Genomic DNA, 21197 nt, shown 5'->3' on the forward strand with positions numbered 1-21197 from the left:
GAGTCACCATCCCTGGAAGTATTTAAAAGACGTGTAGATGTGACACTTAGGGACATGGTTTAGTGGGCATGGTGGTGTTGGGTCGACGGTTGGACTCGATGATCTTAGAGGTCTTTTCCAACCTTAATGAGTCTATGATTCTATTATATTCTATCGCCACTGGTCCAGGAATGTTGGGCAGAAAGTCATGACAGTATCATGCTGTGCAGCTGTTTGTGGGTACCAGTCTCAGGTGTCACTGGCCAAAGTCCCGGGGCATCCCCAGGCATTTGTCTCTGTGGAGCTCCCCCAGGCTTGGTTTTCTGCATCTAAATAGACTCTATGCAGGAGCACAGTGCATAATCGGCCTCCTAGTTGGTGGCTCTGCCTCATGTCCTTTATTGAGTGGAGAATTCAGCACATACTATTTCTGTTTAGGTCAGGTGTTATCCAAACGTACAACCAACCCATACTGGTTGTAGTTAGCAAGCAGCCTTGTTCTTGGAAGTTCAAAAGTTCAGTTTTTGACATCATACACACAATTACCTGTCACCTGTCAGCATTCACAATCTAAGTTGTCTTTCACCTACCATGCTTATCCAACACCGATGTTAAAAAATGTGTGTTTTAAGATTTCACATTTTGTGGAATAAGTCTCAGCTGCTCTCCTTCCAGGCTAGTTTGTTCTTTTTTAGTGGCACAAGTTTAGTTTAGTTTAAATAAAACTACAAGTACAGTGCAGATTGGCTCCACCCCTGTTGCAGCAATGGTATTTTTTATTATAGATGAAGAAAATTGTGTACAGAGCCAGGGAGTCATGTAAATCATGACCCCAAAGCTAGTTTTCTCCTTTGCTTTTAAATAACCAATGGATCTTTAGCCAGTGAGTGTAATCACACCTCCTTTTTTCTATTTGCTGTATTATTGACTGAACATATTTGTCAGAGGAGGTCATAGTCCAGTCCAAGAAAAGATTTGGGCAGGCATGACTGGATGGGAGACTGCAGATTATGGGCTCCCTTAGACCTGTGCGGGAAGGCTTCAGTGAAAGGAGGGCAGAGGTACAATAAAGCACATGCAGAGCGAGCCTGACACATGAGAGCCAGCGTGTGGAAACATGCAAGTTTGACTTGCAGTCCACATATTGATCAACTCTGCATGCACGCTCTGTGAGTGCGACACATCCAGGAGGCATCCAAGCAGTTGTGCGTTCACGATGCATTTCTCCTTTGCCTGTACCCTATAGTTCAGCGTTGTGTCCAGTGGGCTTCGAAACATCGAGGAGTAGGCATGGGATATTGCTTGGAAAGACTGCTGGATGTCTGGACATCACAGACAAATAGATCTCGCTGAGCAAAGGTCATGAGGGCTGAGGCACCCCTCCTGCTGTTGTCCTCCCAAAATCTCTTTACGTATGCATTTCTGCTTTTAGAAACTGTGAAGGTGTCAAATGCTAGTGGATAGTAATGCTCAAAAAGTGCTTGAATTTTGAAACTAAGTTACCAATAATTTAAACAGATTCAAAGAATGCAACTTGGGTAAGGACACAAATTGCACACACACACACCCCCCACCAATCTTCACTATAGGAAAACTGGCACAAATAAACATACACTATTTTCTTCCATTCACAGCCGATTGAACCCCACACAGAATTGAAAGTATGGTATGCTGCCGATTATGCCAAATTTATGGAAGCTTCTGCAGTCTTCATTAAAGAAGAATCTGACATCTGTCCTTTGCCTCCAGTAGCAGTAAGTACCCCTAATCTGCATTCAAGCCATCACCAGACATAGTAAATTACAATTCACATGCTTTCTCTGTTTATGTAATTCTGGTAATGCTAGAGTAGACCATAGAGTAGTAGGCTAACACAAAGCCGAGAGCAATTTTAACCAAACAGCTATGCAGAGAAAGGCTGCTCTTCCTCTCCTGTGTTTGTAATCCAGTGGAGCCACTAGATATAGCCAGAAGTAAGTGGCACCAGTGGGATGTGTTGAAAAGACTTAATTTGTAGACAACCAAGCTGTCCAGCCTCAGACTTCTTTCACCAGTTCCCCCCTGTTATGCTCTGACCGGTTGGTCAGATAATGCGCTGATTATTTCAGTTTTTCCTGTGCAATAACCCTTCTCTTCTAACCCCAATACCTTCCCCTCTGTATGACAGTAAGAATCCTTAAACTGATAGGAAAAGTTTGTAAGTGTTGAAAATATGACCCTGAAGATTGATACCTACGCTAGGAGGAAATGTTAAACAGGGAATATGATAGAACCAGGAATTCAGAGGTGCTGCAGGAGGGGAAGTAACCCCATTGTTGCATTTGCATATGAGAGCTTTAGAGTATACGCCAGAAAGAAGGGCTGGGAGGGCCACAGCATCAGACGCAGATAAGGTAGAGGAGGGCTCTGTCTGTAAGTAAAGACAGAGTGGACATAGCCTCACCATGTTCTCCAGAGCAAGCTAGCCCAAGAGCAAGGGGAAGTAAGGATGGTTTATGAGAAGCTTAAGTAAAATATAGAGACAGCTAAGGAAGTACATGGTTGTGTATTAATTGGAAGTACATTTCATCAGTGACTGAGGGTTTTTTGTAATTGTTTTTCATTGGAATTTTTAAAATGTCAATATTTAAAGTGGATTCAACTGAATCCAGTAGAGCTTTTATTTCCACAGAAATAATACTTCCAAATAATACATTGCTTGCCAAAAACCTGTTATGTTTTAATGCCTCTAAGTCAGGATGGGCTTGAGATCCCCAAACCTAAGGTGTTTCTTATCAATTTTAAGAAAGTCTAATGCCAAATGTCAAGCTAAGTGAGGAAGTCTCTCCTGGAGGCGTTGACCATTACCGTCCAGTAAAGCATGGAGTCAACCCAAAACGTAAGGAAATCCTGTATGGCTAAACTACAGTTGTGTGCAGAAACTCACCCAATTTTTGTATGGTTGCAATAGCAGATAAATTATGTCAGTCTAAGGATGAAGTACAATTTGCAACTGCTTTTATGAGTAATTCCATAAAAGGAACAAATGTAGAGACTTTGAAATTCAGTAAGCACAGATAAACAAAGGTGAAGGACTCAGGACTGTTACAGTAAATGCTAAACAAAAACATGGAAATCGGTATTTAGCCAACCATTTTTTTTTTCCTTCTGGTTTGTAGACTCCTAGAGAGAATCCATTTCCAATTCAACAGCTGTGTGGTAGTACATTGAAGTAAATATCGCTAAGGACAATGACAGGTCTTGGGAAAGCCCAGGAGAAGATGTAGGGTCAATGAGAAGAATATGACCTTTCCTTAGAACGGCTAATAAGAAAGACCTGTTTCTTTTCTCATTGCAGAAAGAGCCTGTAGACCCTTGGATATGCTCCAGCTGTAGAAGCACTTTTGCAACTTTTGCTCTGCTAGAATCTCACCAGTGCATCCATAAAGACCGGGTCCTTACCACCAGGTTCAGACCACCAAATAAATTGGGACCCGTAAAAGCAAAAAGCAAACTCAAAGGGAAACTGAGAGGAGCGGCATTAGGCAAAAGCATTGCTCAGTGCTACGGGACCATCTCCTGTTCCTCTGCTGCAAAGCTTAGCTGTGCCAGCTCAGGAAGCAATTGTGATGCTCTTGTGAGGTTTATACCTAAATGGAGAAATGGCCGGTCTTCACTGCTGAAGGGAAGAGAAGTGAAGCAGCCGGACGGCTACCCTTGCCGACTCTGTGGGAAAATATTTGATTCCATTGACAAGCTCACAGTCCACACTTACGCGCACAAAGGGGAGCGCCCCTACAAGTGTTCACAGCACGGATGCACAAAAGCCTTCATTTCCAAATATAAACTGCTCAGGTACAACTCTGAAGGCAATCCTTTTCTGGTGGGTGTGTGGGGAAAAAACCAAGGACATCTTTTTCCTCTTGAGTGTCCTAGTGACAGTTAATCCCCGAGTTCCAGTTTTTATTATTCCTGTTTTGGTAGAATTGCAGAAAACTAATCTCCCTCAATTGCGGTGGCTGCTCAAAAAGATTACGTTGAGCAATTTTAACCTACTCTGTGCTTTATGATTAACACCTTTCCCCCAAAAAAAGTTAGGCTTTTACTAATAATCTGAGAACTTGTGAAATGCCTTCCTTCAAGAGTGCCAGTGTTTTCAAGTCTTGAAGCTGTACTGTGTACTAGAGTGAATGTAAAGGCAAGTAACTTTTTTTTTTTTTGTCTTAGGCACTCAGCCACTCATTCTCCACAGAAATCTCACCAGTGTGGCTACTGTGAAAAGACCTTTCACAGGAAGGACCATCTAAAGAATCACCTTCAGACTCATGACCCTAACAAGATGGCCTTCAAGTGTGAAGAGTGTGGCAAGAAGTACAACACCAAGCTAGGCTATAAGAGACACTTGGCTCTTCATGCAGCCACCAGTGGGGACCTTACCTGTAGGGTATGTGCCCAGGAGTTTGGCGGTACTGAAGTTTTGTTGGAACACCTCAAAAGCCATGCAGGGAAACCAACTGGCAATACCAAGGAAAAGAAACATAAGTGTGACCACTGTGAGCGTCACTTCTATACCCGTAAAGACGTGCGGCGTCACATGGTAGTTCACACAGGCTGCAAAGACTTTCTATGCCAGTTTTGTGCCCAGAGGTTTGGGCGGAAGGACCACTTGACTCGCCACACTAGGAAGACTCATCCACAAGAACTGCTGAAGAGCAGGTTGCAGAACGGTGACTCAGTGGGTCTCCTTGACCAGCTTTTTCCATTCAGGCTGAAGGAAGATGCCAGCATACTGTCCCCTTTTCCTGAAAGGGTCTCTGTGCAGAATGGGATTTTGAATAGTTCAGAATCAGGGGAATACAACTGTTCACATCTTCATTCCCAGACAAGCTTACAAACTGCTCTTCCTCTTGAACCTTCTCCTCATTTGCAAAGGATGGGCTGCGCAGACAGCCTGCCAGCTGTCCATCCCACACCATGCTCAACAGCCGTTCCTGCCAACCTGAACCTTCATCAGCCTAATAAATATGACCTTAGTTCTACCTCATTTGCAGCAGGATCCCTCAAGAATCTACCGATAAAAGTGGATGTTAAAGGTTACAACGTGCATCTTCTTGAGGACCTGCCGTTACCAGAACCTCAATCTCTCCACAAAATCAGTCTGGAAGAAGCTTCCTCAGGGCCTGTAGGGGATACTAACAAGTACCCAGTGCACAAGGAGACAGAGGCAGCAGCTGAAACTACAAGCCTGCCTTTCATGGATCTCACTCATGTGATGAGTTTCTGGCAGCTCCCATCAGGTGACAACCAGAACACTACTGGGGACATCACAATGGCATTTGGTCCAGAGGAACCATCACACAGGCTGAATGGCCTCGGCCAACAGCAAGGTCTTCAGCTAGCAACTGGTGGGATGGCCATAAACCAGCTGCATCATCTTCCTCGCTCCTTTCCATCCACTACAAATTCTGTAACGTTGCCTCATTTTCACCATGCCTTCAAATAACTATCACGGGGGGGGGGCGGTTCTCTTTTTTTAAGACTGTGCTTCTTTCTTAAATGTTAGGATGGGGTGGTTTTGGTTTGGTTTGGTTTTTAAGAAAAACTGCCCCAAATGTTTTCAAAGCATGTTATGAACATGGTAGTTAAATTCAGGATGTTAATAAACAAGCAGCTCTATTTTTCATACTACTACTATTAGGTTTTTAGCATATGACAATAGTAGGACTAACGTATTTCCCTCAACACCCTCTATATTTTTGTTTCTTATCTTTCACACAAACAACTGAATAAATATCTTCAGTGATAGCAAAGCATCTTAACAGGCATGATAAAACTATGGCTGCTGCGGTAGGAGAAATAGGGTTAGGGTGAATGGGAAGAAGGGTGAAATCACAGAAAAATAATTTTAAATGAGCCATAAATCACAGCAAATTTATACACATGGCAAATGTAACAAACGATTTATCAACATCACATAGATTTCTGTTAAGCACTTAATTACTGAACTTTATGAATCTTTAATTTAAATCAGAATCATTCCAAGAGTAAATCTTACCTCCTTGTTTCACTTTTTTAAAATGAAGATCACTATTGTGATTACGTTTAACTAGATTTTGTTTTCTGAAGCGCACTTCAGCTGTGTGCGTCTCCTGCATTTTTTCCTAGGGCTGGAAATAACTACCACTTCTGCATGACTGCATAAGAACCGATGTCTTGTATATGTGCAGTTTTCAGAATGGGAAGTGAATTGTCTCAAAGATTAGAGCAAAACATTAATTTTCACTTAGAGCTGGATCTGGCAAGGTATCAGACACTGGTCTCTCTCTCTCTAGTAAAGCACTTAAGCATTTGCTTAAATTTAAGCATATGTTATCCCATTGGGTCAACAGCTTGCTTGATTTAACACTCTAAAAAATAATGTTTCCTACCTAAGGGGCCTTTATTCACTTTTTGTTGATAAAAATGGCCTTTGTTTAGTCTGGGAAAAGATTATTAATCTTAGCCATCTAAAATGTGGATTCCTTCACGGAAAGCCAACCCTGGCCCAGGGGAGCCTGCGACCAAGCGGGACCTCTGTGGGGCCAGGGGCAGGTCCGTGCACAGAAGGGTTGCGGTGGTGAGCTGACACTGGGCCCTGTTCAAAACCAGGTTATGAACCTGCCTCACAGGTGTCGCCTGAAATTAGTGGGTGTGATAATGGTCGAGGCCATTTTAATCACAGAGGTTTTGCTCAGTAGCATTGGGACAGCTGCAGATGGACTGCCAGCCTTTGTTTCTTCTAAACCAGAACCATGGGGACTCTTGTTAGTTTCCTGGGGTAAATTGTCCATGTACATTTCCAGTTGACGGTGTGTTGGTGTGGCAGTCCTATCACCTGATGCACGAACTAGCAGAAACTGCAAAAATCACACCTCTCAGTAGGTGACGTTATTAAAAAAAAAAAAAGCCTAACCCATAGTTATAAAAAAAAAAAAAAAACAAACCCTGGTTTTAGTGGATGATGCAGTTACTAATGGATTCTGTTGCAGCTAAAACAGACACAGAATTTCTGAATCTGAGTAAATTCTCAAACCCCGAGAGCTACTCTTCCATTAAATCCAAAGACAGTTAATAGTACCTAATGATCATTGCAAATATAGCATGAAGCAAGCATGTTCTCTTCTCCCCCACTAATCAGAGGAATATTTCCAGACAGCTTCAAATAAAAAATATTTTTAAAATGATTGCTGGCTTTGCTGTTAATGAACTACAATGACATTGTACAACTACAATGATCCAGATATTCTTACAAGTTTATCAGTACTTGGATTAAGGAAAGGTTGTATTATTGCAGTTCATGCAAGAATACATTCTTCAGATACACTGTTCAGGGGTATTTTTTTGTTATGAAAATTTTTGTCATAAGGCAAACCAGAAGGAATTTTAAGATCACTCTTGTAATGACAAAGCAGGAGGAAGAGCAGGTGCTGCACAGTCATGCCCAGTTAGCAGATATTTAAGTTACGAGTTCCAGAATAGGGAAAAGGTTGCAAAAACATTCTTCTACAGCTAGGCTTGTATTTTCATCTGGGCTTGGAAAGGTGTGTGTATATTCACTTACTGCATTGTTTTCCTTGTTCATGCAAATTGTATTCACTTGGCTTCATACAAGCTTATGTACTTGTAAAAAAAAAAAAGAAAAAAAACCCAAAAAAACCCCCACACACAAATTTTGTAGCACTGCCTGATCATATACTGTTAATAGACATTTTGTCATTTTGGTTTATGCTTCTATAAGAGGTGTAAGTAATTACTGAAATAATTGTCTTTTGAATTAAAACGTGATGTTAAGAAGAAAACTTTATGGAAACACTGAGCTAGACTGGTGCCCATGTTCTTTGAGCTGCTCAACTGTAGCAGGGTGCCTGAGCTCTGAGCTGCCAAGAGAGGTGCTGCTGCCTGACCTCAGCCTCTTCTGAAACGTGGAAAGATGCGTTGGCGAGAGATGCTTATCGTATGTAACTACGGGTTAAAGACTAAGTCTCATTCAAGTAAAAAGAAAATAACCACTTTTGATATTAAAACGCTTAAAAAGCATACCATGATGGTGTCTACAAGTAGAAGACAGAAGCAAATCTTAAATGTGTAATACTGCAGCTTTAACCCTTCAGTCCATTCCAATTTCTTTTTCCAGATTCTTGACATCATAAATGTAGAGGAAGCTGATGATGTCCCATCACAAAGTAAGGCAAGTTATTTCAAAAGGTTATGTTTGCAGAAAAATTGTTTTGTTTTAAACCTCTCACAACTCAGGAGATAGCCCCCGAGTCATCTAATACTTAAAGTAGGGCTGGACTTTCTCACAGTTTTTATTAGGGGGACTTCTGTGAGCATTTTTGAGAGGCCATCAGTAGCTGAGGCTCATGAATGCTTTGTTTCTGGGCAAACAAATTCTCTGAGCTCAGTAGACCTGCCTGTTGTGGGCCTGAATACCACATTTCTGAAAGAGCAATAGTTTGGTTTTGGTGGGGTTCAGATCACAGGCAAGGCAGTGCTAAAGGAAAGGAGAGGTGTGGAGACAGCAGCAAGTCCTCGCCAGCTCTCCCTTGGGCTTACCTGTGGTGTCCGAGAGGATGGGGCTGCAGCGGGCGGGCAGGTGTGACTTCAGGCGGTGATGGTGGAGAAGGCAGCAAGAGCTGCAGGACATCTGTCCGGTGGCACCGCCTTTGGCTCGTGCAGGGCTGTGACAACACCAGTGTGGGGAGAGGCAGCCCCGCACACACTAGGGGTACGGTGGAGGAAGAAGGCAGCCCCACCAGTGGCCGGTCCTCCCTCCTCTCCGGCACAGCCCGTTCCTCTTCCAAATGGGAGAGGAGGATGCAAGGGCAGAGAGCTGGCATGGGGAAGGTAGGATAGACCGTGGCATAGCAGCTGAGAGATGGAACGGAAAGATCTGACCCAGTTCAAGCACCGACCCTCCTGGAGATCTTAGGATATTTTACCTCGCATCACAGTAAAAATAAAAATACTCTTTTTTTCTGAATGCTGCTTGGAAAGCTGTAGAAGCAGAGTGATACATGCCAACTAAATAACAAAAATATTATAATCAAGTGATACCGTAAAATAGAGAAACTTTGTAAACATTTGGTCTCATAGAAAAAATGTACTCATTTTATAAAAAAAATGGAAGCCACGTAAACCTGCTGAAATAATGTTAAGGAGCTAAAATTATACTACATGGAACAAAAGACTCTGCATCCTCTATGTAAATACAACTATTTCTAGTGCTCATTTCCCATCCCCTGTGAGAAACTATGTTAATTTCTTATTCCTTTGGTTTTATTTACCAACCATTTCTGTTGGGACTCTCCATTTTCTTAACCAATGAGTTGCTGTTAATTCCTGAGTGTTTTTCCTAGCCAGTCTGAAATAGGATGGTAAGTTCCATATATTAATGATTGATTAATTTTTCTGCTAGCAGAATTTTAAAGTACTCTTCTTCAATACACTGTTCCTGTCCTCCCTATAATTATGTTTTCTGTAAGACACGGGAAAATGTTCTGTGAAATCAATACCAAACAAACAGCTCTACGCACAGATAAAAAATAATGGTGCAGGGGAAAACAAACACGGTAAAACTTGCTCAAACTTTTAAGGGTTCATTTATTCGCTTGTAAAAGAAAGCAATTGTGATAACGTTGCACAGCATAGTCTGGTATGGGCCTTTCCCCCCCCATCTTCCTGGGTTGAAAAAAAGGCTAAGAAGCACTGCTGTAGTATATTTGGGCTGATTTCATTCCTGTTGTTTCTAAGACAGGCTAGCTGTAGGAGTTACCCTTGTTTCAGTGTCACCCTTTCTATATTATCTAGACACTATTAGCTACAGCCAAGTAGAGTTTAATTAAACGCTGTGAAGTCTGGTATTTATTATTGCTGTGTCCAACTACTTTTCATCTTCATTTACTCTATAAACATTTAACGGGCAAGAACATTCCTTATGGATTTTAATTGAAAAATCTTATTGGGAACTGTTTGGGCTAAAAAAACCCAACAGCCCAATGTATTGCAACATCGAAAGTTTATGCAAGGTGATCCAAGGTCGGTAGTAAATCAGGTGGCCAAAAAATAAGAAGGGGATATGCCTCCACGACATCTCTCTGTCTTGCCAATCAACTTCTAAAAGCAATTGAAGTTTTTAATGGAAGAATGAGATTTGGTTTCAGTTAGTCTGAACTTGAAGTGCTTTGAAGCTAATGCACAGCTTGCACGGCCGTTGATCACTTGTCAATCACTACCATTTATCATTTATTGTTTACTGGAAGATTTTATTAAATATATACACAAAATTCCAAAATGTTCATTTGTCTTGTTCAATAAAGCAAAGCATTAGGGGGGAAAAAAAAAATCGTTATATTGGGTCTTAGATTTTCTTGAAACCATTGAATGAACCACTGGTAACATCCATCTCCTTTTAGGCAATCAGTTAATTACATTTTGGCAACTGATATACAAATAATCTCACAACTTTAAAAAGGACAGCATAATAAACTTCGTAGCCTAGGGAAAAAAAAAAAAGTAAAACAAAAGACAATGAATTTCAGTTTGCTTATTTTATTGTATGTGGTAGCTGTAGCACTTGGAGTGGAAGAGGTGCTGGAAAATTGTGTTGCTTAAGGTCTTCCATAATGCTGCAGAAGAAAACCTTAACACATCCTTGCTGACCAGCCACTCTATCTTCTATTGTGCATTTGTGGTCTGAAAGCAGCAACAAGCCATATACTTGTTATTTGCGTAGAAACAGTTATATAAATAAATTTATAATTAAATTTTATATAAATATAAAAGTTATATTTTACTCCATTTTACCTAAGGAGATTAAACCTCAATCCCTGGGAAGGTGATGGAGCAGCTCATCCTGGAAACCATTTCCAGACACTTTAAGGATGAGAACATTTATTTGCACCACTCAAAGCCGGTTTCTCATGTCTGTTTTCTCCGTTAAAAAGCACTCTTGCGTCGCACTGAAACTGATCTCTCACTAGCCCAAAGTGCTTTGTAAAGCACCTGGCAAAGCTCAAGTTTTACAGAAAATGCAGCAGCAGTTGCCAACAGCCCGGCATCTACAAGCTCACCCAGGCCAGTTGCTTCCACAGTTCCCAGGGACACAGAGGACTCTCTCCTACATTTTGGACACTAGTATGGATGTCTGTCCTGGGGACCTGCTGGAGGTACCGGCTGTCCCAAGCCTCTGTCAACTGGCTGCAACTACAACCCTGGCAATAGCCGGGCTCACCAGTGTCCCTAGGGAAAGAGGTGTCTCCTCCCCAAGCCTGTCAAGCCCTGAGTTTCAGAGTTCAGTAGCTAAACCTTGAGAATGGTGACGGTATCAATAAATCCCTGTTGGTGGTCTGCAAGACCCTGCATGATAACTGTAAGAGTTACTACACTGTTAACATAGTCACAGGTAATTCGGGGAGCGGAGAACACCATATGAGACCACTGGGTACTGTCAACAGGTTTTCCTGTAGCTGGCAAAGTCAAGGGGGTAGGTAGAGTTGATGATGGCACTCTGGACTGAACACTCCCATGCCCGTTGCAGACTTCCCCGCAGTTGAAGGTTCTTTGCTGCTGGTCAGTGGCTATCAAGGACAGCAGAACTCCACATAGAAGGACTCTACAAAGACTTTGAATGTGAGTCTCTGCAACAGACTGTTTTGTGCACATTACTGTTCGTCCCACGCTCCAAGCACTTTTACAAGCTCATCTCGCAGGCTCAAAATACCTTGCCAGCTACAGGAAATCCATTTTGGCCACATTTCCTGCCAGGATCTCGTACTCTGCAGTCGTATGTATCTCACAGGGGTGCAAGATGCTGATCATCTGAGACACCCCCTTGCACAACAGCACCACAACCACCTTAAGCAGGGGCTGGAAGGCCGCCTTGCTGCTTTGACGTGGCTCTGCATGGCCCAAGATGGGAACAACACTGACTGCATGGACTGAAGAGCAGAAGCACCAAACATCATGGTCTGGGAAAGTAAACATTGAGGAGAAGGAAGAACCTCCACACCGTCATCCTGACACAGTGATTACTGAAACGGATGCTGGCATCTTCCTCACTTGGACAATGGAAGCACATCGTGAGAGCACAAGACCTGATAGAGAGGTTTGCATTATCAACAGCGAATCCTCTCAAGATGCCTGTTACGGCAGAACACAGTCACTGCCTACTTGAGATGGAGCTGCTCCAAACTAAAGAACATTTAACACCAAAATGAATATTCTCAGCAGCCTATACCGGGGACGTGAGGAGCTCTGCAAAAGTTTTCAGTGCAATTGATTGCTTCAATTAATACAAAGAAGTTCATACTGCAAACATTGCAACAGGATATTGTGTATACACAAAAGCAAACGAGGTCCTTTTATGTTATAATGTTGAAATAAAAAAATATTTCTTACCCAAACTCTCCTGAAGATTTTTTTCCAGTAGATACACCCAAAGATTTTCTGGTTTTCTGCAGTATTCCTGGAGAGGTCTCTGCAGATCATTATTTAAAAAAAACTATTGGCCATAAAAAATTATATCCTACATAAATTCAATATAAAACCCAGAAATTCAGGGATCAAAGATATTGATACAAAGAGCAGTATGTATTATCATTCACAGGTTATACTACATATAACCACTAAAATAACTTTATAAAACATCTTCTAAATATAGACTGAGTATGGGTCATGATTACCAGTAGCAATGGGTGCTAGCAAACATACATGGTATCCTGCCTAGAGGGAACTGTTTTAGGGATGTGATGGTGTTAATTTTAAGGCTGAATCAACAGGGGGGAAGTCAGATGGAACAAACAACATTCAAAGCTTGATGCTTCATCTAAATGGACTTAACAAAATTTAAAGAAGATGGAATAAATCTTAACATCAAAGATTAAAGGTCATGGAGTCCTTTACGGGATAGACGGAACCTCACACCCAGACTGCATGTTTTAGAGACGTCTGTTTGAGGACCTCTAATTGAAAAGGCTAAGAAGCCCCTCCTGAGAACCCACATGAAAAACTCTGTGTATACATTCGGCACAACGGATCAAGATAATGACTTGGAAAGCCATTCAATATCAACAACATCCACTTGGAAATTTTTGACCCTTCTCATTTCTAACAAGTGTTGTACGGAAATGAGTTTAGGATTTCATGTCAAGGCCTGGACTTGGGGAAAAAAAAAAAAAAAAATTCACACTTTATCAGAAAACTGGATTCCAAAGCCTAGGATCTGCTTTAAAAATGCCACCCCCCACCTCAAATACATCACAGTTTGTTATAAGAAAAACATAAATATGGCTAAATGAACTCCTTACCTGGCCTAGGTTTGCCTGTATTGGCACCTTCTTGTACTCTCTTCTGAAGCGATAATACAGCAGCTGTTAAGGTTGGGTTTTTTTTCTGAGTCACTGGTTGCTTGCCCTAGTAAAAGAAGATGCACAATCCACACAACACTAGCAAGGAGCTTACAGATCCCGGTGACAACTCTCCAAATCACTGTTGAAGCAGTGCTAGGAAGGAACAGGAAAAAGGTGCACCCCCTCCTACTTTGAAGCCATTTTTCCTGCCCAAAATAGGTAAAAGAGTAATGAGATTTTCAAACATCTTAAAAAAAAAAAAAAAAAATCAGTACTCTCCTAAAGGAACTGTTTACATTTTTTTTCCCTATAATAAAATAGGAGCTCACTTCAAGACACTGCCAATTAGCTCCACTTTTCTGATTCCCCAGAGGGTCCCAGCCCTTTGGCCTTGTGTCTAGCGACCAGGGAGTAAATCAGCTATACATTTGCAGGGAACAGCAAACCTGCAAACAGCAGGGAGCCCTACTGAACAGGAAGAGCTTTCTCTATGTATTGCAAAAGCTGCCAGGTTTCTGCTTCCCTACAGCTGTTACCCTGGAACCCAATCGCAGAAGAGTCTAAAGAAATTGTTGTCCAACTTTTTCGTACCATCATATTCTGTCACTTTTTATTTCAGACAAAGGGCTCCAGTTTCAGGGAACTCCTAGCTGATGTTCAGCATGTATCTTGTCTTAAGAATTTACCAACTTCCCTGGAGTCCTAAGTTTTGTATTAATATAGGTCTTTACTCACCATAAACTACAGTTTGGCAAATCTGCCTCCAGGACAAGACAAGTGTGACTGTGTTTGCTTACCAAAGCCTGTCTGGTGGTCTTTGCAGCAAAGGCACGGCGGGCAGCTTGTTCTTCACAAAATTTCATGTGCCTCTCTGCTGCAGCCTCATTAAACCTTCGTGAGCAGTGCGGACACTGAATATAGTCTGATCATGAGAAAGGAACAACTTGTGTCACAGTTTATACACGACAGGAGAAGAATTGCCCTGCTTTACTGGAGCACTCAGGATGTAGTTCAAAACCTGGCGCCGTCAGCAGGATGACCACGGTGGGTTCCCATGAGCTCCCAAAGTACAAATGTAGGAGAACTACAAAAACCTCCTCTAGAAAAGCACTTGGGATCCCGAAATGCATGCTTACGGTATTAACCCAGCAAACAGTAATTGCTTTCAGAAATAAATCCCTGGGGATTAATAAAAGCAGATTTTATTATTTTTGTCCTATTCCCACCCCCAACCTCACAATTAACATATCTGCAGAAAAAGCGATATTTAGAAATTCCTCGAGTAGTCTAAACCAATGATTTTAAGACTACTTTTGAAGATTGGTCATTAAGATTGTTAGTTGTTTTCGCAAAATCCATTTCCTTTGGACATTGACAAAATACTGCTTAAGAAGCTCTGCCCCGCCAGCTGAGGCACATCCAAGAGCCAGGTTTCTGGGTGTGAAGCAGCATTGTGAAGAACACATAGCAGTCCTTCCTAGAGTCGTTTTTGACAGGGTTATAGTCCTGGTTCTGCTAAAAGCTGTTCAGCTACATTTATCGCTGGTGCAGTCCCACTCGTTTCAATGAACAGTTGGTGTTCAGAGTCCAGGCAGTCACATTCAGCCCTCACACTGCCCTTGCTGTCCTCAGATCCTTCCTCCCCTCCCCGTGGCTTTTACAAAAGCAGCCCAAGTGTCCTTATCCTAATATTACAGATATAGTATCTTTACAAATAATTTCTCCCAGTAACAGCCCAGATAAGGTGACCCAAGCAGCCACCAAAAGCCAGCCCCAGACCAGCAGCGTGGGCAAAATGGTTCCGAAGACAGGAGGGGAGGACGAGGCAGGGCAGATGCCTGGCTTCGGGGGCACTTGCAGGGGGACCTGGCACTTCAGGGGAGAACGGGGAGTTTTGGGCTCTATTTGGAGGAGGGAGAGGGAAAGGAAATATCCCTCTCTCCTCCCCACAATCTATGTGCTTTCTCTCCAGTCCTGTAGTATAGGATATACACCCTCAGCAATGTGTCTTTCCTAAAAAGCCGTTCTCCAATTCCTTTCTCCACAACTACAGCAGCTTTTGCATGACTGTTTCCTCCAAGAGGGAGAAGGAAAGGGAGGGGTCTGCTCTTAGAGTCGGTAGAGTCAGACAAGAAGTAAGAGTCATTAAAGAATTCAGCAGTGGAAATTCAGAGAGGAGCTTGACCCCAGTCAAGGAAGGAAGATGTGTTCTGCTGCTTATACTGCATCGCTGTCATCTAGAAGAGGAGAAAGGCTGGAATCATGGCAGCTGGTTTTGTTATCAGTCATGAATTCCTGCTCTGGAAGTGAGCCCAGAGAGCCCCCCCTTTCCCCTCCCTCCCTCCGCCTTCCTAACGCAGGTGGGACTCCACTGAGACCCTTTCCAAGATTGCTCCCACATTTCATAAATCACACACCATGAGAAATACCAGCTGTATGTGCATCTCTTTGGACCCGTAACTTCTAACACAATGAGCTCTGTGCAGAGACCACACCTCGAATTAGTAGTAAACCAGACCTGCCTTTTTCTGAGTGACTTCCCCATACTACGCAGGAGAAGGGGACAGTGGAAAAGCCATCGCATGGGAGTGGGAAGTCCCTGTGCACTACAGTTGTTTTGAATGGTGAGGGGATGTATTTCACCCTCTGTTATACCGTGGTACAGCCTATGCTAGAACACAGGCACCCCAACTCTCCTCCCAAAGCACTGTCTAATATCAGACCCCAAACTTGCTGCCTTTAAACTTAAAAGGTGCAGTTAGTTTTCTCTTCCTCCCCACCACCTCTGCATTGCACTCCTACTTGATTTAAGCCAAGAAATACAGCTGAAAATTAGAGAGCACAGAGGGAATTAATGTTCACATTGTGTTGTGCCGGGGGGTGCAAAACTGAAGCCCAGCTGTGGATAATAAGAGGTCACTGCTTTACCAAAGATCAGGACAAGATCAGTACTAAGATAAAGTAGACCACAAACCTGGATTGATGCTTGGTGGGGGAGGAGGCGGAAGAGGGCGGCCCTCCTTCAGAGCTTTTGTGACTTGCTTGGCTGATTGAACAGTATTAATAAAATCCTCATGGTGCTGCCTCCAGTTAGATTTCTTCCCTGGCTGTTTCTGCAATGGCATTAAAGAAAGACACAAACTACATTTCCCCCTTGCAAGGGACAGAGAAAAATCTTAGAGTAAGGGTTCTTCTTTTCTGAGGGAAAGGAAGAACGTTACAAACAAAAGAAATCTGCTTTTTTTGAAAGGCATAGGAAAGCTGATTTAGCCCTTTGACGTCTATTGACAGCACCAGAAGATGGATAAAAGAACAATGCCCTTCAACAAAACACTCTGGTCGTGGCAGACCAAAGGCCGCTTAAGAGGGAATAGAAAAGACACCAACGCCTTCCCTTCTCCTTCACTTGTCAGATTCTTCTTTTTCTTTAAACCTTTGTGCACTTCTGTTTCTTTCCACAACTGATTTTAAAGAACATTTTACAACAGCAGTCTGCATGGATACCAAATCAGCAGTGATTTGGCATCTCTGGGTAAAATTATACACATGCATGTCCATGTGTATTCCCTGCCTCCCCAACAATGCATGAAAAAAAACCTTGTTCCAGTAAGAGCTTAAGCCTCTTCCCCTCCAGCTCTGTAAATAAGTTCAATTTAAATACATTTTTAAACCCTTGAGTTCAATAGCAGTGAATCTCTGTAGCTTCATCCGTGGAAGATTTGGGGCTACTGACAGCTCTCAGGTTCAACCTGGGGCATTCACGCACCAACCATCTTGGATCACGCTCTCTTTCAGATTTAAGTGAAGAGGAAGCTGTCAGAGGCTCGCAAAGCCTTTAAAATACATACACGAACATTTCCTACAAGAGCAGAGACACTTATGTGCCCAGAGTAGTCATGACACCTACTGGTTTGGCTTCTGAATGGAGAAATATTCTCAAACACTAGCAGCACAGGGAAGGGGAGGAAAGAATTTGGCACCGAGTCAAGTCCATATGTGAGACTCATCCACAACATCCAGGCTTTGTCCCCGGAGGAAGCAATAGCGTTACTGAATTGAAGACTTCATATGGAGATAACACACACGCTTCAGTTTTAACTATACCTTTTGCGGGGGCTGCTTCTTCACAGTGGTGATTTCTGTTCCCTGCAGCCTCTGTTTCAAAGAGCTGAAGGGCTTGCGCTTCTTGTTGAAGACTTTCTTGCATATTGGATCATGTCTCAGCTGGGATGCAAAGAAAAACAGTCGTTTATGGGTTGAAGTCATGCTTTGTTAATGATGCTTCCTTACTTGGGCTTTAAAATTACTTCTATTCAGGAGCAGGGAGCTGAAGCAGTGTTTATTTCGGGTTCAGTTTAACTCCTGAAGGACTTCAGCATAACTTTAAAAAGCTGTCCAAGTACAGCTGCAGTTTGAGACAAATAAGAAATAGAAGCCATTTCCAGTTTGTTCTGCTCAGGGACATGCTGGAGGCCAGCACAAATAACGACTTGCAGAGAGTAAGAGTGGGTCTGCGAACAGGAACAGTCCCATTGGACTCACCCCCCGCCCCCCTCCCACTTGGTTTTCTTTCTTTCTTGGTTAAGAGGGAGAACAGACTGATCCTGTTCAAGGGGCTGCTATTTACATTATCAGTTCTTTGAGTTTAGATAAGTATTCCGGGCTGGGGTCTCCCCTGACAAACAGCAGCACTGTCCATCCCATCAGCACCACTGAAACAGCGACGGCCCTGGGCTGAAAGGGAGCAGCTGCTTACCAGCACACGTAACCTGACAACTCAGAAGGAAAACTAGGGATAACACCTGCAGCTGAAAGCACGGGGAAATTTTAGGTAGGTAGATATCCAGTGCTGAATTTGTGGAAGCGCCACACCTTACAACAAAGGAGGTTTTAAGATTCAGAAGCGTCTCAGGCATTTTGGTTACAGCTCAGCTGGGCCAAGAAGCACCTCATTCTGCCACAACACAGATTTCTACATTCTCATTTCCCTTTGAACATTTCTACTCATGTGCTTCAGGTCCTTGTCTTCTGTTTCTAGACATTTTTGACAGCAAACTTGAGAGGAGGATTCTTCTGCAGGACCAAGAGGGCAGCAGATACCTGTGCCTTGCTCACGGAGGAGCGCACCAGTCCTGCATCATCAGGGCATGGACAGGCATTACAAGACTTGTATCTCACGCTAGTTGTAGTGATAAGAAAATTCCCACCTCCCCAAAAACATAGATAACTGTTTTTTTCAAATGATTTTGCTAGATTAAACCATCATGTTCTTCATGTGTCTGGTCTGAGATACCAAACATGGAACTACTAACATGGGGTAGTTCTACCTGCATCTCAGTGCTCACAGTTACTCAGCTTTCAGCGTATTTTTCTTGGTGGTTTTTTTTTGGGTTGTTTTTTTTTTTGTTTTTTTTTTTTTAAGTCAGTTTTTAGTTCTATCGTGGGGATGATCTGATTTACCACAGAGCCACGGGATCAGTAATGCAAACTGAGGAGGGGAGGGACGCGTGCAGAACCCCCCCTTGCAGAAAAACCCTGCAGTTGGGTTGTGCCAGGCAAACTGTGCAGCCACCCATTTAGTTTGTAATCCAGGGATCAGGGAGGTCAGGGGGAATCTTTTCATTCACTTCAGCAGGCTTTGGAACAGAGCCTGGTGCCTACATTATGCTGTCAAAGGGACTACTTATCGGATGGTTTATTAGTCTGTTTTTCCCAGGAAGCCTGAAATAACAAGTTCTGCCTAGAAATCTGGAACACAAAGGAAGCTTCAGGTTAGTAATTTATGTCCCACCAAGAGATAATACGTTATTTTAAACGTGATATATAGTAAACGTCTGTTTTCAGACAAGCAGGTAAGTTAAGGTAGTGTAAGATTGCAGATTGTCACAATATTTTTATGAACATTAATTCTCTAATTAAGTTCACTAATGAAACCAGTTATTAGATCATTTGCTCTTTTAAACATGTGTTCAACTCATTTCTCTACTAGCAGCCACCTCCTTCTTCCCCAGTGCTCATCACCTTTTTCAGCTAAACGCATTGACGTTCCCATTAAAAAAAAAAAGTTTCATTTTACCAGAACATCTTGTGCAAAACGTCTTCCACAGGTTGTACAAGGAGCCAGATCTTGACTTCGGGCAGCTGTGTAAAATTCAAACCACGCAGGAGTCTCAGTTACACAGTACAGGACGGCTCGACTACAGCAGAGTCGGCGTTTGGACGGAGCCCTTGCTGAAACAGTATTTTGTTGTCAGGAAGGGACGTCAACAGTCATGCGCCAGGGCTCCCTTTTGCAGAACTACCTTACTTACCTTGCTCCTCTGAAGCACAAGCTCTCCTTTACTACGACGGACAGCTTTTTGTTTTCCTCATGACTGTCCTTTCACAGTGACATCATGATTGGGCGAGGAGATGATGGAAGAGGACTCAAAGTCGCCGCTGCCTAAATTCAGGGAGGGGGGCTGGAAAGGAAGAGCAGGCGATCTGCACCCAGATTTATTCCATTTTGTTTGTGAGTCATCAGGAAGGAGCTAGCGATGCCCAGTAATGGCTCAGGGTAAACCGTCGCTATTCCAGAAAGTAGCAGTGTCACACTAAGTGTGACACAATCTTCATTCTTAAGACAGAACGTTTCCATGACATGCTAAACAGCATTCCAAGATGATCTTACTTTGTAGATGTCAAATTTGTGGGGTTTTTTTTGTTTTTAGATCAGTAATTTTTTTTAAAATAGGTTTTTAAGTTACACGGAAAGTAATTTTAAGCCTTTCTGACTCCAATGGCAGTCACATATTCTTGTTTCAGAGCAGGGACATTACTTATATTAAACAAAAACAGCTTTTAGGAAAACTTGAACAGTAACAGAGAGCCCTGTTCATGACACTTGTAACCCACAGAGGGAAAGACCTCTCGTTTAAGTGTTCCTTACCTGCTCTTGCTGAAACCCAAGAAATCCTTGTCTGGCTGAGCAGAAGCAGATGTGTGACTGCTTTTGTTTCTTACCTTTTCCTCCAGATTTTACCATACTCCAAGGCACAGAGTTAAGATTACTACAGTGTTTCATTGATTACAAGCGTAGAGGAACAAAGCCATTCTCTAACCTTTTTGACCCTTACTCTATTGCCTCCGTTTAAATGTCTTCCCACTTTTGTTCCCAAGCAACATCTTTCTGTGTGTCTGTGCTTAGTCTGGACTATGCTCTTCCTTTCAAGCGTCTTCCTCTGCCTCCCCCATCTCTTTTACTCTGTTCTCATCCCCTCAAGGTTTTGGCTGATGCAGCTTTTTTTTTTTTCTTTTTAAAAGGAATTTAGGTACAAGCACAGTATCACTTTTTTTTTTTTTTTTTAAAGGAATTTAGGTACAAGCACAGTATCACTGAATCAGCAATGAGAAGTCAGGAAAAAGGACAATTTGCCACAGATTAGTTACTTTAGACATGTACAACAGCAGATGACTTAAGGACTCACGTGCACCGTCTCTAGTAAAAGATTTTCCTTTTCAGTACATCACAAAATCACATTCCACCCAAACCACCGAACAGCATCTGTTACTCACTTGTCCCATTTAACTCCTTTCCTGGTATCTGACTCATCTCAGTGTAATGCTTTCTCAAGTTTCCTCTTCTGCGTTGTTGTCAGGAGTCATGAGGACTAAGTGGACAGTCTCCATCACTCAAAAGCACACACTTCAAGTTACCATGCATCAGCAATTACATAATTAACAATTATGACACAGGCAGACCCTGCCTAAGCCTGTGAAACATACGAAAAATTAGTACAGATATCAGCTAAATGAAAATCCTGAAACTTGTTCTAATCTTAGACGATTTCTACTGATTTGGTTAAGACAGAC

The 21197-nt window shown here is 42.6% G+C and overlaps 2 protein-coding genes across 2 annotated transcripts in view; one reads left to right on the forward strand and one right to left on the reverse strand.

Moving 5' to 3' along the window:
- Nucleotides 1-6855, forward strand: part of PLAGL1 (PLAG1 like zinc finger 1) — a 17071-nt gene extending 10216 nt beyond the window's left edge. The window contains exons 5-7 of the mRNA XM_009281561.2: nucleotides 1614-1733; nucleotides 3317-3813; nucleotides 4186-6855. Coding sequence (XP_009279836.1) covers nucleotides 1614-1733; nucleotides 3317-3813; nucleotides 4186-5461 — 1893 coding nt within the window. The 3' untranslated portion in view covers nucleotides 5462-6855. The remainder of the gene's footprint in view (nucleotides 1-1613; nucleotides 1734-3316; nucleotides 3814-4185) is intronic.
- Nucleotides 6856-12392: 5537 nt separating this feature from the next.
- ZC2HC1B (zinc finger C2HC-type containing 1B) lies at nucleotides 12393-20937 on the reverse strand. The gene is made up of 7 exons (XM_009281562.1): nucleotides 20901-20937; nucleotides 19423-19487; nucleotides 17451-17570; nucleotides 16321-16459; nucleotides 14144-14268; nucleotides 13305-13410; nucleotides 12393-12475 (listed from the first exon to the last, which is right to left on the reverse strand). Exons 1-7 carry the CDS (start codon nucleotides 20935-20937, stop codon nucleotides 12393-12395), a joined length of 675 nt encoding a protein of 224 aa, XP_009279837.1.
- Between the last annotated feature and the right edge of the window lie 260 nt (nucleotides 20938-21197).

This window comes from Aptenodytes forsteri, unplaced genomic scaffold, assembly GCF_000699145.1.
Source record: "Aptenodytes forsteri isolate BGI_AS27 unplaced genomic scaffold, ASM69914v1 Scaffold82, whole genome shotgun sequence".
Lineage (NCBI taxonomy): Eukaryota > Metazoa > Chordata > Aves > Sphenisciformes > Spheniscidae > Aptenodytes > Aptenodytes forsteri.